The sequence below is a fragment of the Acytostelium subglobosum genome, assembly GCF_000787575.1.
Source record: "Acytostelium subglobosum LB1 DNA, scaffold: scaffold3, whole genome shotgun sequence".
Taxonomy (NCBI): Eukaryota; Evosea; class Eumycetozoa; order Acytosteliales; family Acytosteliaceae; genus Acytostelium; species Acytostelium subglobosum.
The window spans coordinates 1,444,485-1,459,081 of NW_012236529.1; the positions used below are offsets into that span (position 1 = coordinate 1,444,485).

Sequence of the window (14,597 nt, forward strand, 5' to 3'; positions counted from 1 at the left end):
CTACAAGGTGATGTTGAAGAGGATACAGGCGATTTCTTGATTGTTCATATCGGTGAATGAAATGTTGCCAAAGTACTGACCAGGTGGCGCATCTGCTGGTATGACACCAACGACTGATCTTTCATACTCTCCAGATATTATCGGACAATGATAAGGGCTCTTTGGAAAGGAACATAGGTCCTGGTTATCAACAATGATCGGAATGATTCCATACTTGATCAATATATGTGCATAACCTCCAACTACATCTTCATCTATGAATGTGTTTGAGTTGAGTTGGGTGCGAGTGTGAGTTGATGTATAAACGATGATGATGATGATGATGATACTTCATGATGATCAACAACATTTAACAGAACATACCCAAGTATCCAGAGGCAGTGACATTGAGTGATTGACCCGCTACTGGTGGGTCTGGGGTGATGGTGACATTCTGTATTTGAAAGTGATCAGTTGGTGATCCACAACTGGACCATATATCACATAGTGATGGTGTTGACAATGCAAACAAGACTAAAATAACAATGATAAGACTTGTCTTGTAGTACATCTCTTCTTCTTCTTATCTTTAAGTATACGATGTGAGTTCATGAAGTGATCATATTTAATCACATATCGGTCTATGATTTCTAGATTTTCACCAAAATGGGAATAGTCGTTTTGTAGACCATGATCACTTAGAGTTATTATTTTTATATTATTATTTTTATATTATATCTTGATAATAACTATATTTAGTTTAGGTTATCAAGGAACTTCATAAAATAAAAGGTAAATGATTATAAAATATTATTTTAACAAATTCAATATATAGATTCACACTAAAATAATGTAATCTAGACCAAGTTGTAACAAACAACCTGTTATCCAATCTACTCAACTTCATCGGTTGTATTTAAAAATATTGGGTGATTTGATTGTAAAACTACTAATTTAATATCTATATTCTTCCAAATTTGTCAATTGATGTACTGGTCGTTTGGATTATAGGGAATAATATTTATTAAGAGGTAGAGGAAGATTTATTATTATTATATCCATTAGTATTTTTATCCCCAAAAATATGAAAATATTATATTTATTTATTTATTCTCTTGTAGTATTCTTATTATTCTCAAATACTTTTATTAATGCAAGAGAATTAATTAATCCAAGTAATATTATAGGTTATACCGACTCTATGTTTATAGATGATATTATTTGATCAAGAGAATATATTAATAATAATTTAGGAGTTTATAATTATAATTACTATTCGGATTACCCCAATTATTTAAAACAAGGACAATCTCCTTGGGGAGGACCTGTTAATCACATTAGTTTATCTCAAAATTATCAGAATAACGTACTCAACCATCAAGCTCAAAGCCCTATTAATGGTCAAGGATGGTATGGTCAGTGAAAATCCAACAGACAAGCCACTCATACTCATTGGCACAAAATAAATGGAGATTATAGTTTCCTGAGAGATATGGGCGGACCATCAAAATATAACTTCCCAATAAAGTTGATTTGAATACCATTTACAATTTATTGGAAAAGTGTGTTTGTGACAGATTGTCATCAATCAACTTTTTGACTCAAACGACAAAGAAGAAGTATTTGATTGAAACAGAAAGATATATATATAAATAAAGATAATGGATGAAGATGATGATATTACATTAGAGCAGATAAAGAAGTTACGAGAAGATAGGAAAAATGGTATAAAGTCAACATTGAACTCTGACAAGTATGTCGATTCAATTGATATTTCATCATCAAAGAAACAAAAGGACAGAGATAGAGATAGTAATAGAGATAGAAAACATAAGAGAAAGAATAGAGATGCTGATGATGATGGTGATGCTAAATATCATGAACAACTTAGAAAGGAGTTTGATTCATATCATGCTCCAAAGAATATATTGGATACAATACCAATAGACCCCACTGATGAAGATCCTCTCAAGAGCTACAGGGTAAAGACAGTGGCTGAGCAAGAGACAGAGTATCAGGCAAGGTGGCGCAAGAGAAGCTTCAGTCCACCTCGTACATACGATCCCTTCACGGGCAAAGGTGAGGTCAAAGGTCGCAGCTACAAGGACATCATGATTGAGAACCAGTTGGCACGCGAGGAGCAAGACCTAATGGCAAAGATATCAAAGAAACAAAAAGAAGAGGAGGAGAAGAAACGAGCACAACAAAAGGCTGCAGCAATCGAAGAGGAATCGAACAAGAAGAAGAAGATAGATGCATCATCGTCTGCTGCGGCACCGTCGTCGTCAGCATCATCATCAATCAATGGCAATGGCAATGGCAATGGTAGAGAGAAGAGATGGTTCTTAAAGGTGTACAAGAATGGTGCCAACCTTCAAACAAACGTTGACATCACACTGGGCGACAAGGTCACCTTTGGCAGAGACGCCAGCAACAAGGTGGTGTTGGAGCATCCCAGTTGCAGCTCAAAGCATGCCACAATATCGATACTCAAGGAGGGCAAGCGACCCATACTCATTGATCTCAAGAGCACTAATCAGACACGTTTGAACGACAAAGAGATCGAGCCACATCATCCCGAGGAGCTATATCACGGCGACAAGATACAGTTTGGTGGAAGCAGTAGAGAATACATTGTCAGTCACAGCTAGCCCAATCAATCAATCAGTCAGTCAATGAATGAATGGACATTGTTTGTTTGTGTAGGTATAAACACTCTCCTTCACTCTACTCTCTCCTTGCACTTTATGAGTATATTCTGATGAATGGATGTATCAGCTTCTTGATCTCTTGTATAGACTCGCGGCCACCATAGAGCAACACTTGTTGGACAAGGTGTTCGGTGCTGCCCTGTGTAAAGTGGAAGAACTGGCTGGCATTCTGCAACGCTGACTTGACCACCTCGGGATTGGCACTGCGGAAGCAGCCCAGGTAGGTGTCGACAATGGCGCCACTCTGCTTGGGCGAGTGGTTCAGATAGCGTAGCAACAGGAAGTAGGTTATCGATCTTATCTGAACATTGTTGCTCTCGATCAATGGTGTGATCGACTCCAGATACAATGGCAGTGCTGATGGTGTCGTATATGTTATCCTTTCAATCTCTTGCAATAGTCTCAACAATCTTTCATCACTCTTGTTCATCGTAGTTATCATCATCATGTTGTTTCCATTGTTGTTCATACTGTTGCTCATGTTGTTGTTTCCGTTGTTGTGTTGTCTTTCATGTTGTTGTTGCATCGCTATGATCAGCTCGTGCTTGATCTGGACGATACGGGCTTGTTGGATATTATGTTGTACAGTCCATTGTTGTTGCTGCTGTTGTTGTTGCTGTTGTTGTTTGTAAGAGCCATGATGTGATGATGAAGTCGAGTATGAAGAAGTCTGCAACATAAACTTGTTGACTAATGCCTTAATCGATGGTATATTCTGGTAGAGGTTGGACAGTGTTCTACATGATTGAATGAGTTGGTAAGTGAGCTATGTTGTCATACTCATTATGGCCATGATCGATGTTACTTACACTAGTGTATCATTATTTCTATTTACAATTAGAGTTGGTATCCTCCCGGTGGAGGTATGAGCTGACAGGAACTCGGTGAACTTAGATATCAGAGGTATGAGCTCATCAAAGAATGACCTGACATTGCCAAAGAACATAAAGTATTCGCTCATTATCTTCTCAAAGTATGGACTCTGTCAATGATTGGATTGATTGAATTGATTGATTGAGTGAGTTAGTGAGCGGGATGATTCCATCTGTCGATTCCAAGGTACTTACATTGAATACGAATGGATTGAGAATGTCCATGATATCCAGAAGTTGGATGTAGAGTGATTGGTACTTCTTCTGGATGAATTGGGCGATGGGGAGGTTGGATCGACCAGAGAAGAGTGTGAAGATCGTCGGAAGGTGCGAGGTGATCAGCTCAGGATGTCCAATCGTCAGTTTACGCAGTAGTACGAATGACTCTGATCGCATATCTGCCTCATTAATCTTGAGTATCACTCGATGAATGATTGTGTCCAAGTTGGTGTGTGGTATGCCATTGGCATTGGCCTCTTCTCCATGTACATCCTTGTCTGGCTGTTGTGCCAGTGATTGTGACTGTGATTGTGAATGCTGCGCATTGTCCTGTACATTGATGTTGGGCGAGTAGTGGGCCACGTGTGCCTTGATCAATGATGGGAAGCTGTAATATAGTTGGAGAAGAATGGACTGTGCCGCTGTGGGGACGGACAGTGAGCGCGTTTGTGACGACATAATCGAGCCACCGCTCGTCACACTTGCTTTGCTGTTGGCCAGGTGCAGTGCCAGCGAGACGATGTTCTCATCACACTGGCGCGCAGAGGAGTTGAGCAGGACACGACGCTTCCGCAGTACATTGTCATGTGAGTGTGTGGTATCCATCTCGCGCATAATGTAGTCGGCCAGCGTACGTGTTGTGTAAGGTGTAAGGTAGTGCGTAGTCGATGAGTCAATGCTCTGCTCGGTGGGCGACGAGTAGTAGGGCGCACTTGATCGTGGATGTGAGTGGTAGGCCGCGATGAATGACAACAATGATGTGTAGTCGATTGTGTCCTGCTTGGCGCGGATCCGTGGCGAGAAGAACATGTCAACCATCAAGGACAGTGCGCGCCACGTTGAGTTGTGGACAAAGTGAGAGCGTAACAATGTGGAGAAGGCGACGGAGCTGGCAGTGGCGGCACCTGGCTCGGCGGACCGCTCAAACATGAGTCCAAACAGGCTGGTGACAATATCTTGCTCGCTCTGGCACTGAGGGATCAGCTGCAGGATCCAATCCAACAGGATTCCTACCGCGTACGACAGTTTGACCGTCGACGCCGAAGCCAATTGCTTGACAGTGAAAACCAGGCCGCGGAGGAGGGCGGCGTGGGTCTTGGCGGGGAGCGTTCGATGCTTGAGTGAGGCCTGTTGGTGTCCATAGATCTTGCCAAACAATGCGCCAAGGTATCGCTCAAAGTGCGCCAATGAAGGAGATTGAGTGATTAGTTGACAGAGGCTTTGTGTGACTGCCTTTGCCAACTGATCGTCGTCCATATCAATGTCAATGGCCGCGCAAGAGAGTATCGCGGCGATGTGCTCCGATGTTATCACATTGTTGGAGACGTTGAGGCATTGGCTGGCCGCCATGGTGCCAGCAGGAGTGGAGATGGCGCGGACATGTAGTGCGCGCTTCTTGGCGGATGCTACTGGCGATGGAGAATCGATTGACATCTTTGTGGTGGAGACATCTTGTTTGTGATCTGCTTGTGCTCCAAGCGTGATTGATGAGTTGAAAAGTGACAAGAGGCTGTTTCCTTCCTTTGATGGTCGACGACTACTTGAGGCGCTTGCGTTGGCACTGTTGTGATTAGTACCACTGTGGTTCATCTTCTCGAGACAAGAGATCAACTTGCTTCCACTCTTCATTCCCGCACTCTTGTAGGACTTGATGATCTGGATTGCTTGATCGATTGATGGACGCGTGGTCCCTCCAGACAGTATGTTGCCAAGTCCATCCGACAAGCCGGCCACCCGGTCCAAGTGACGTCCGATCATCTCGCGTGCCAATGGTGATACCGCGAATGACACAATCTGCTCAAACAATTGTGAATCATTGAGTCGCGCAACGGCCAGATCGATCAGCCCTCCAACACTGCTTTGCAGCACCATTGTGGCCTGCGACTGGGTCTTGAGCAGCGTTGTTGGCGCGCCATTCTCATCGATGTACTCTAGTGCAGGGGTCAGGGGTCTTGCCACCAAGTTGTTAACAAGCTTGAGTAGACGGGCGCTCAGCTGAGCGTTCTTTGAGTCGGCTAACGAGACAAGATAGACAACGGCGTCGGCCACGAACCGTGACACCTGCACAGTCTGGCCTTCGACCTTCCATCTCAGCATGCCCATAGTCAGCATGTACTCTGCTGTGTTGTTGCTGGTACTGTTGTTGTAGTCTTGCAGGAGTTGGGGATAGTCATCGATGGTGAATGCGCCCATTAGGACATCGATGGCCACCGAGACGATGGGATCATTGATGAGGTAGCGAGCGACAATATCGCGTTGTAACAACAGTCGGCTGATGTCTAGGACGAGTGAGCGATCACCAACGCCAGAATTCGAATAACTCGAGTACAGGTAGTTGAGGTAGGCGCGCAGGGCACGCAGGTCTGACTCAACGTGCAAGGCAGCTCGCAATGAATGCAACACGATTGGCGCGATGGATGCGTAGTGTTGAAGTGATTGAAGTCGATTGAGCCATTGATAGTCGTCTGGCGCGGATCCTGAGGCAGGCCCACCGATGGCCGGCAACAAGTTGATTGCCCTCTTCGACACTGTTCGCGTGACTGATGATGGAGAGCACAGATTGTTGAAGAAGAATCGCATGATGTCGATCGTGGGTTGAGGCGTGGAGGCATTCGAGAAGAACTGATGGATGCGCTGCAGTAACTTTGGAGTGACTGATTGGGCGATCGCGACGGGCACGCTCAGCTGTGAAGACAGCAGCACCTCGGCCAAACATACGGGCGGCAGGATGTCAAGAGTGCGCGGGTCGTTGTGTATGATGGGTGTGAGCCATGACATGACCTGGCGACTGTCCTGGTTGCCCATGATCTCCAGCAGGTAGTCGGGTTGGCGACAGGCGCACAGCGAGATGCCCAGGTGGAAGTCGGTGTCCAGGCGCTGGACTCGCTCAATGACGTCGTCGGGGGGCTGGCGGCTTGGACCCCGCGGATCAAACAGGCTGAACTCCACCTGTTGCAGTTGGGGGAAGCGTGCGGCTAGCTCATTCTCGCGATTCTTTTGATTGAGCTCGTTGATCTGGTACTGGTTGGCGGGTGTGGTCTTGGAGACGTAGGGCGGGAACTTCCATGTGCGAGTCACTATCATCTCGAGGAGCACCCGCACTGTGGGACAATGCAACCATGCATTTGCGCCCACACTGGATGGCGCCAGACACGCCAACAGACACAGCGAGGTCGTGGCCTGCCAGAAGATTGGAGTGAATGATATGCGCAAGTCGCCCAATGTTTGCTTCGTACCGCCGATCACTGACAGCTCCATCACTTGATCGGCCATATTACCGCGTGTAACTGCACAGGGCACGCCAAACTTGAATAGGATGGACAGGGCCCTTCGTAGAACGCTGTCGATAAAGTCCAATATCAGTCTGTTGTCTACCCCATGCTCGAACGCCAAAGACAACAGCGACTCGATCAATGTCTCCTGTATCTGCACCTCGTTCGAGAGTATCCTATATGCATTGCGATCAGAGTCCACTATTGTGTTGGGTGTGACAAACTAGTGAGATGAGGGCAAGGTAAGGGCGAGGGTTAGTGCAAGGGCGAGGGTAGGGCAAGGGCAAGGGCAAGGGCAATACATACATAGGTGTTGATGTTATCGATGAAGATTAACTTCTTGAGGTGCTCAATGTGCTCTTGTGGCGTGGTGATGCCAATGTCCAGGAGATTGCTGCACCATGTGATGATTGATGCCGTGATGTTGGAGAGGAGCTGTCTCATGCTGTTGGCATCCTTGGAGATGTCCACAAATGATGGCACCAAGAGCAAGATCTGACAGAATACGTGCACCATGTTTAGTGCCCATCGCTGTTTGGTCGCAGGGTCTCGCGAAAGGTACACTTCGTCGCGGCTAATGTCTGTGAGCTGCGAGCAAAAGTAGGCCATGTTCACCGAGATAAAGTTCTTGACGATCTTGCGGACCGTCATGCGCGCGGCCATCTTGGCGTAGTCATCGCGAACCGCCAGCTCCTTGAGTATTGCCGCCAGTTCCTCCTCACCGCGCTGCGGCGCCAGGTGTCGGAAAATAGTGCCCAGCTTGGATTTGGTGCCTGCAACATTGGAGTTGCCCGTCACGCTGGGCGGCTTGCCTGGCGTGGGGAAGGCAGCCAGACCTGGCACGTCAAGCTCGAGCTCGATGGCCTGGCGCATGGCAATGCCAGTGTACGCAGCCGGGTTGTTTGCCAGAAGCGTGGGGATGACCTCAGTGTGTGCCGACACGACGTTGATGCGTATGAGTGTCTGGACCGTGCGCAGGTCCTCGGGTGTGGCATCGGTGCAGTGTGCCACCAATAGCGCCAGGTACTCCTTGGCATTTCTAAACACATTCTGGTTGGCCAGAAGTGTCTCGACCAGGGATGCACCCTCCACACGCGACTCCTTGAAGCCGACAGTCAGTGTGAGCAATCGCAGCAGTCCGCGCGCATTGTACGACACATTCGTCGACTTTATCTGTTGGACGATGTAGCGAATGATGTCGGGCTGGCACTGAGAGAATCGCGATGAGCTTGAGTTGGAGTTGATCGAGCCACTTGAGCGCGAGAGTGAGTTGTTCTCGGATTTTGCGCTGCCAAAGGTTGATGATGATGACAGTATCTCCTCCTCAATCTCCTCATCGCCAGAGTCATGTGACGACATGTTTGTATCCTGTTGTTGTTGCTGCTGTACCTTTGGTGGTGCCACAGGTGTGACGATCGCTGCCGCCGCTGCTGCAGTCTTTGGATACAGGGTTGGCGGAGCGATCACTGATGAGGTTGGTGCATTGAGTTGGTAGCCAGGCTTAGAGGGCAGTGAGGAGACAATTGCGGCAGTGAATGCCTTGCAGTTCTGATCATCCACCCACAAGCGATCGCCAATCGAATCCTCAATGAACGCGTAGAAGAGTTGTGGTGGCCAGTCTGGTAGCGACTCATAGGCCACCATGAGCAGATTGCACGCCAGCACCATGGGGAAGTTGTTCTTCTTCTGTTGATTGAGCTGGGTGGGGTCGCGCCGTAGCAGGGCCAACAGTGTGTCGAGCAGGTCGATGCTGGAGAAAGCGTCGGGACGCTTGCGCGCCAGACCAATTAATGAGACGAACGGCTCCGAGTTGATGGCGGCGGCCGTCGTGGCCGGCATCGATTTGATCGATTGAAGCATGTTCCTAACAGTGCGCGTACATTGTTCTCTGTCCATCTCTGACTCGAGCGCCTGTATAATGTCCAGTGTGTTGCTCATGTCGATTGTGTCCCTTCCACTAATAAAGTTGTTGTTGCTGTTGTTGTTGATGTTGCTGGCGTTAATGCCGCCGCCACTGCCATGATTTGGCATTGAAGTCCTCTGCATCATGGATCCATGTGGTTGTGATTGTGATTGAACCATGCCAGGGATTGGTGGCGGGGCGACCGTGGACAGAGATGGTGGGGGCACCACGACCGATCCCTGATCAGATTTCAATTTCTTGTTTGTCAACGATTGTCCTACTCCTCCTCCTCCTCCGCCACCATGTTGTTCTTGATGTGATATAGTTGTCGATGATGATGATAATGATGATGGTGGAATATTTGTGATTAACTTCTCATCACACTCCAATGTCTTTCCAAAGTGTGACAATGATGTTGCAGCTGATGTCGCCGCAGCTGGTGGGGGCTTCTTCCTATTCGCGCCTCCCAATGCAACTACTTCCAAATCACTTGGAGGGCCTATTTTGTTTTTGGATTGAGTATTGAGTTAGTGAGTGATCATGTTTGACTGATTGATTGAGTGAGGCTGGAATCATACCATTCTTGGACCTTTTACCAAGTATCTTATTCTGATTTCCTGACATTTAAAGTAGTGTGTTAGCCAAATGTTGTCCCATAATATATATACAGGGTTGTCAAATTGGTTGGATTGGAACGTTGATGGTGATCGTGATGGTTGTGTGAGTGTGTGTGTGTGTGTGAGTGATGTTGAATGTGATGAGTGAGTGAGAGAGTGAAGTTGGTTGGATGGGGTAAATGATGAAGTTCCAAAACTAATTATGACAACATGTAAAGTCTCGTTGTTGCTATTTCAAAGGTTGTTGCATTAATGCGATGCAAGTTGTTCAACAAGCACTAAAAACACACATCCACCCCACATCTTCACACACATCAATATTAACCAAAATTAATTCTAATCTGGCAATAGGGGTTAATAACACATTGTTTATGGGATACTTTTCGAATCCTGTAACGTTATCAATTTATTTTGGAAGTTTTTTACACTGACCCCTTTTCGGAATTGAACCAGGAATTTTTTGTAGGTTGTTTTGTCAAAATGGTACTACTGGACCCAATTCCGAAAGCGATGGGAGGTTGAATAAATCAATAAAAAAAGGCAACATTTATTCGTCTTTCTTGTTCGAACCGCAGGACGTCCGAGTTGTTGAACAATCGTTCATTCATTCAAAGTCCAACAACGACTTGGTTGCATTGGCATTCAATCTACAACAAAGTATTTGATATACATACAGGTAGGTAGATATTTATCAATCAACAACAATGTAAACAATGTTTGTCTTGCATTCATTGGGTCTTCGCACACATCAATCACAACTATACATATAATTATCTGATCATGTGATATGTCACATGACAGGTCAAGACAACATGATCCTTACTATCATGTCCAACAAACATCAACAACATCATCACCATTGTTCTCACAAAATTTGAAATTAAGTGAAGTGTTAGGCGGGAGAGAGAGAAGAGATCTTCACGCCAAGTTCAAGTTCAACTTCTCAAACCCCAAGTCGCACTCGCCCCACCCTCTCCCACCCACATTGTTGTGTTTACTCGCGAACGATCCATTCCTCCACTCACTCCACTCCACTCACTTAGACACTGAACAACATTACTAACTTACCTTATATATATCTCTTTCTTCTTTATACCTATCTATATTCACTTATATTATAAAGACACTTACTTGATTGTAACATCAATCTAAATATACATTTATATATATATAATATAATACAGAAATGGGAGATAGAATCAAGATCTTGACTGGAAATGCTCACAGAGACTTGGCCGATGAGATCTGCCAAGACCTGAATCTTGCAATGGGAAAGGCCCAAGTCGGCAAGTTCTCCAATGGCGAGACCTCTGTGATGATCAGTGAGTCCATTCGTGACATGGACGTCTACATCATCCAGCCAACCTGCAACCCAAACGTCAATGGTATGTTCTAAAACAACTTAATGATTGATTGATTGATTGATTGATCGATTGAGGTCTAACATCAACTGCTTCTTCCTCTTCCTTCTTCCTACTTGCCTCGTCTCGTCTTGTTTAGACAACTTGATGGAGCTCCTCATCATGGCCGACGCCATTCGCAGAGCCTCAGCTCACCGTATCACAGCCGTCATTCCATGTTTTGGTTACGCCCGTCAAGACAAGAAGGACAAGTCCCGTGCTCCAATCACCGGAAAGCTCGTCGCTAACCTGATCGAGACCGCCGGTATTGACCGTGTCATCACCATGGATCTGCAGTATGTATCGATCAAACGAGTGAGCGAGCGAATGAATGAATGAATGAATGAATGAATGAGAACAACAATCCTAATGCGATGACTACATTATAGTGCAAGCCAGATTCAAGGATTCTTCAACATTCCAGTGGACAACTTGTATGCTGAGCCACAGATTATCAAATACATCAGAAAGATGATCCCAGGTGACAAGGTGATCGTGTCGCCAGACGCCGGTGGTGTCAAGAGAGCCAAGTTGATCTCAGACAAGCTGGACGCCGATCTGGCCATCATCCACAAGGAGCGCAAGAAGGCCAACGAGGTCTCTGGTATGATCCTGGTCGGAGACGTCAAGGACAAGGTTGCCCTCATCGTCGACGATATGGCCGACACCTGTGGCACTCTGGTCTCTGCCTGTGAGATGCTCATTAGCAAGGGCGCCACCAAGGTGTACGCCCTCGTCACACACGGAGTTCTGAGTGGCGACGCCGTCGAGCGTCTCAACAAGTCCTCCCTGACAGAGCTGGTCATCACCAACACCATCCCCCACGCCGACAAGGCCGCCAAGTGCTCAAAGATCAAGACCATCAACATCGCCCACACCCTGGCTGAGGCAATCAGACGTACTCACCATGGTAAGTTTATCCAGACTCCAAGACTCCAATGTCTTCAATCTTCCAAATTGATACTAACCAATCAACATTCATGTTTGAACTTCAACAGGTGAGTCCATCTCATCCTTGTTCAGTGACTCCAAGTAAATTTAGATATACCAACAAAACAACAACACGACACATCAATCAATCAATCATCCATACTCAATCAACACAAATTTCAATCTATCAATCAATCAATCCACGCACACCATATTAGACTCAAGCCGCCAAAGGGCTGGACACCCAGCGATGCCAGCTCCAATCCACTTTTGCCTTTCACATTCCTCCTCCACTTTCACTCAATCATATATACAGTAGACATATGACCCTTTTTGGTTGTTTCCCAAACCCATAACACATATTGATGACTACCTCTATTGATTCATCATACTTCTTCTTCTTCTTTTTTCCACTCTCTATCTATCTATCTCTCTCGCTCGCGCACTCAATCATCATGGGTATTTGAACCAATCCTTTTATCCATGTCATGTCCATCCTGGATGATGATCATTCAATTCAATTCCATATCAATAATAAACATATTATATAATATAGTTTGGTCAATGTCCAGTCTAGTCCAGTCCAATCCAGGTCCATTTGACCTGTCACACGTTCATTCCAAACCCTCCAGATGGATGGAGTTGAAAGAAACAAGCTGAAAAAATTAAAATTAAACAACTTTTTGAACAATGTGTGTGTTCACCTCAGATACACACAACAACCCCCAGCTGCTGCACTCTATCACTTATTCAAACTTGACCAACAGTTACGTTTACCATTCATCAATCAAACAAACATTGCATTTCATCATCATTCATTCATACATCATACTTCATCATAATACAACAACAACAACAACAAACAGGGATTAGCAATATTCAATCAATCAAGAAATCAAGGATCGATCTGTCACTCACTCATTCATTGGCTTGTTCTAGATCATCTCTCTTGAGATCACCCTTAACAACAGATTGGTTTGGCGCGATATTCATTCAACATACATACATCATAATACATACATACATTCATACATCATACATCACACATATTATACTTATACATTATATATATATATATAACATGGTAACAACACTATCAACGGATGAAATCAGAGAGGTTTGGGCGCATAATCTCGAGGAGGAAATGGCCGTCATCAGGGATCTGATCGATGACTATAATTACATCGCAATGGTATGCGTCCATCGATGCGATAACAACAGCATGAACAAGCACAGGAGAAGTGAACATCAATCAAATATTAATGATCGTTCAATAATTCAATCAATCATTAATATGTATATTATTACAGGATACTGAGTTCCCAGGAGTTGTTACACGTCCAGTTGGAATATATCGTTCGGCGGACTACCACTATCAGACACTGAGGCTCAACGTCGACCTGCTAAAGATCATTCAGCTGGGACTGACCTTTGCAGATTCCGAAGGGAACCTATCTCGTCCGACTTGTACATGGCAATTCAACTTTAAGTTCAACCTAAAGTATGGATACATTCACATCGATCGATCGATCAATCATACTCACTCAATCACTCAATCAAATATACTTTAGCGAGGATATGTACGCTCAAGACTCAATAGATCTACTCTCGCGAAGTGGAATAGAGTTTAAGAAGAACGAGGAGAAGGGTATTGATGTATTGGACTTTGGCGAACTGCTGATGTCGTCGGGTATTGTGCTGAACGACCGCATCAAGTGGATATCATTCTCTAGCTCCTACGACTTTGGCTACCTGATCAAGCTGCTCACATGCTCGCCTCTGCCCCAGGAGGAGCCAGACTTTTTCGACCTGCTCCGCACCTACTTCCCATATATATACGACATCAAGTATCTGATGAAGAGCTGCAAGAACCTTAAAGGTGGCCTAAGTGAACTGGCAGAGGATCTAGATGTATGTGTACACGAGTCGAGTAGTGAGCTCACCTTTGTGGTAAATTATCACTGATCATTCATTCAATCAATCAATCAATCAAATTATGTACATACACAGATAAAGAGGATTGGACCACAACATCAGGCTGGCAGCGATTCATTGCTGACGTGCACAACGTTCTTCAAGATGAGGAAGATGTACTTTGAGAACCAGATCGATGACTCAAAGTATCAGGGCATCATATGTGGATTGGCCTCATCGTTTTCACAGGAGGGACATGGCGGCGGCGCCAGCAACAATAGCAACAACAACAACAATAGCAACAGCAACAACAACAGTAATAGTAGTAGTAACAATTATAATTATAGCTATGGCAATGGCACCTACCACCCGATGGCCGCCAACCAGAACCTCACCAACTCATTTCTGCAAACCATATCCACCAACATCAACAACACATCATCACCTTCATCACTTTCCAATCCACCAAACATGAATGGTCACATCCACTCATGAGTGGACAGTCAACTACAACAACAACAACAACATCAACCAACAACAACGTCACATATCACCAATTTCCAGGCACTCGCAAACATGTAAACAGCCAGCAACAACTCAATCAACTCTATCTCAATCACTTTAAATATCATATGTCCCGAGCAACGCCCAATCAGTCGTCCATCCATCCAACCAATCATCTATCCCCTACTCGCCAAGACAGCCAGCCAGCAACTCATCATCAATACCTAACTTAGCCTTGCAATAATTAAAAGGAACAAAAACATATCAAACCATTAG

At 45.2% G+C, this 14,597-nt stretch overlaps 5 protein-coding genes across 5 annotated transcripts; 3 read left to right on the forward strand and 2 right to left on the reverse strand.

The window, feature by feature from the left end:
- SAMD00019534_020600 (hypothetical protein) lies at positions 1-532 on the reverse strand (the record flags this gene model as incomplete). The annotated part of the gene is made up of 2 exons (XM_012902651.1): positions 1-254; positions 364-532. Coding segments are annotated over 2 exons (423 nt in total), but the record flags the coding sequence as incomplete, so codon positions are not given.
- Positions 533-1,640: 1,108 nt separating this feature from the next.
- On the forward strand, positions 1,641-2,630 carry SAMD00019534_020610 (hypothetical protein; the record flags this gene model as incomplete). The annotated part of the gene is made up of 2 exons (XM_012902652.1): positions 1,641-1,732; positions 1,871-2,630. The coding sequence occupies 2 exons, from the start codon at positions 1,641-1,643 to the stop codon at positions 2,628-2,630; spliced, it is 852 nt and encodes a 283-aa protein (XP_012758106.1).
- Positions 2,631-2,724: 94 nt separating this feature from the next.
- On the reverse strand, positions 2,725-9,580 carry SAMD00019534_020620 (hypothetical protein; the record flags this gene model as incomplete). Its single annotated transcript, XM_012902653.1, has 5 exons — positions 2,725-3,427; positions 3,500-3,672; positions 3,758-7,276; positions 7,360-9,455; positions 9,535-9,580. The coding sequence occupies 5 exons, from the start codon at positions 9,578-9,580 to the stop codon at positions 2,725-2,727; spliced, it is 6,537 nt and encodes a 2,178-aa protein (XP_012758107.1).
- A 1,179-nt stretch (positions 9,581-10,759) lies between these two features.
- Positions 10,760-12,009, forward strand: SAMD00019534_020630 (hypothetical protein; the record flags this gene model as incomplete). Its single annotated transcript, XM_012902654.1, has 4 exons — positions 10,760-10,958; positions 11,074-11,269; positions 11,363-11,883; positions 11,972-12,009. 4 exons carry the CDS (start codon positions 10,760-10,762, stop codon positions 12,007-12,009), a joined length of 954 nt encoding a protein of 317 aa, XP_012758108.1.
- Positions 12,010-12,960: 951 nt separating this feature from the next.
- SAMD00019534_020640 (hypothetical protein) lies at positions 12,961-14,306 on the forward strand (the record flags this gene model as incomplete). Its single annotated transcript, XM_012902655.1, has 4 exons — positions 12,961-13,095; positions 13,214-13,404; positions 13,475-13,814; positions 13,914-14,306. Coding segments are annotated over 4 exons (1,059 nt in total), but the record flags the coding sequence as incomplete, so codon positions are not given.
- Positions 14,307-14,597: the final 291 nt, after the last annotated feature.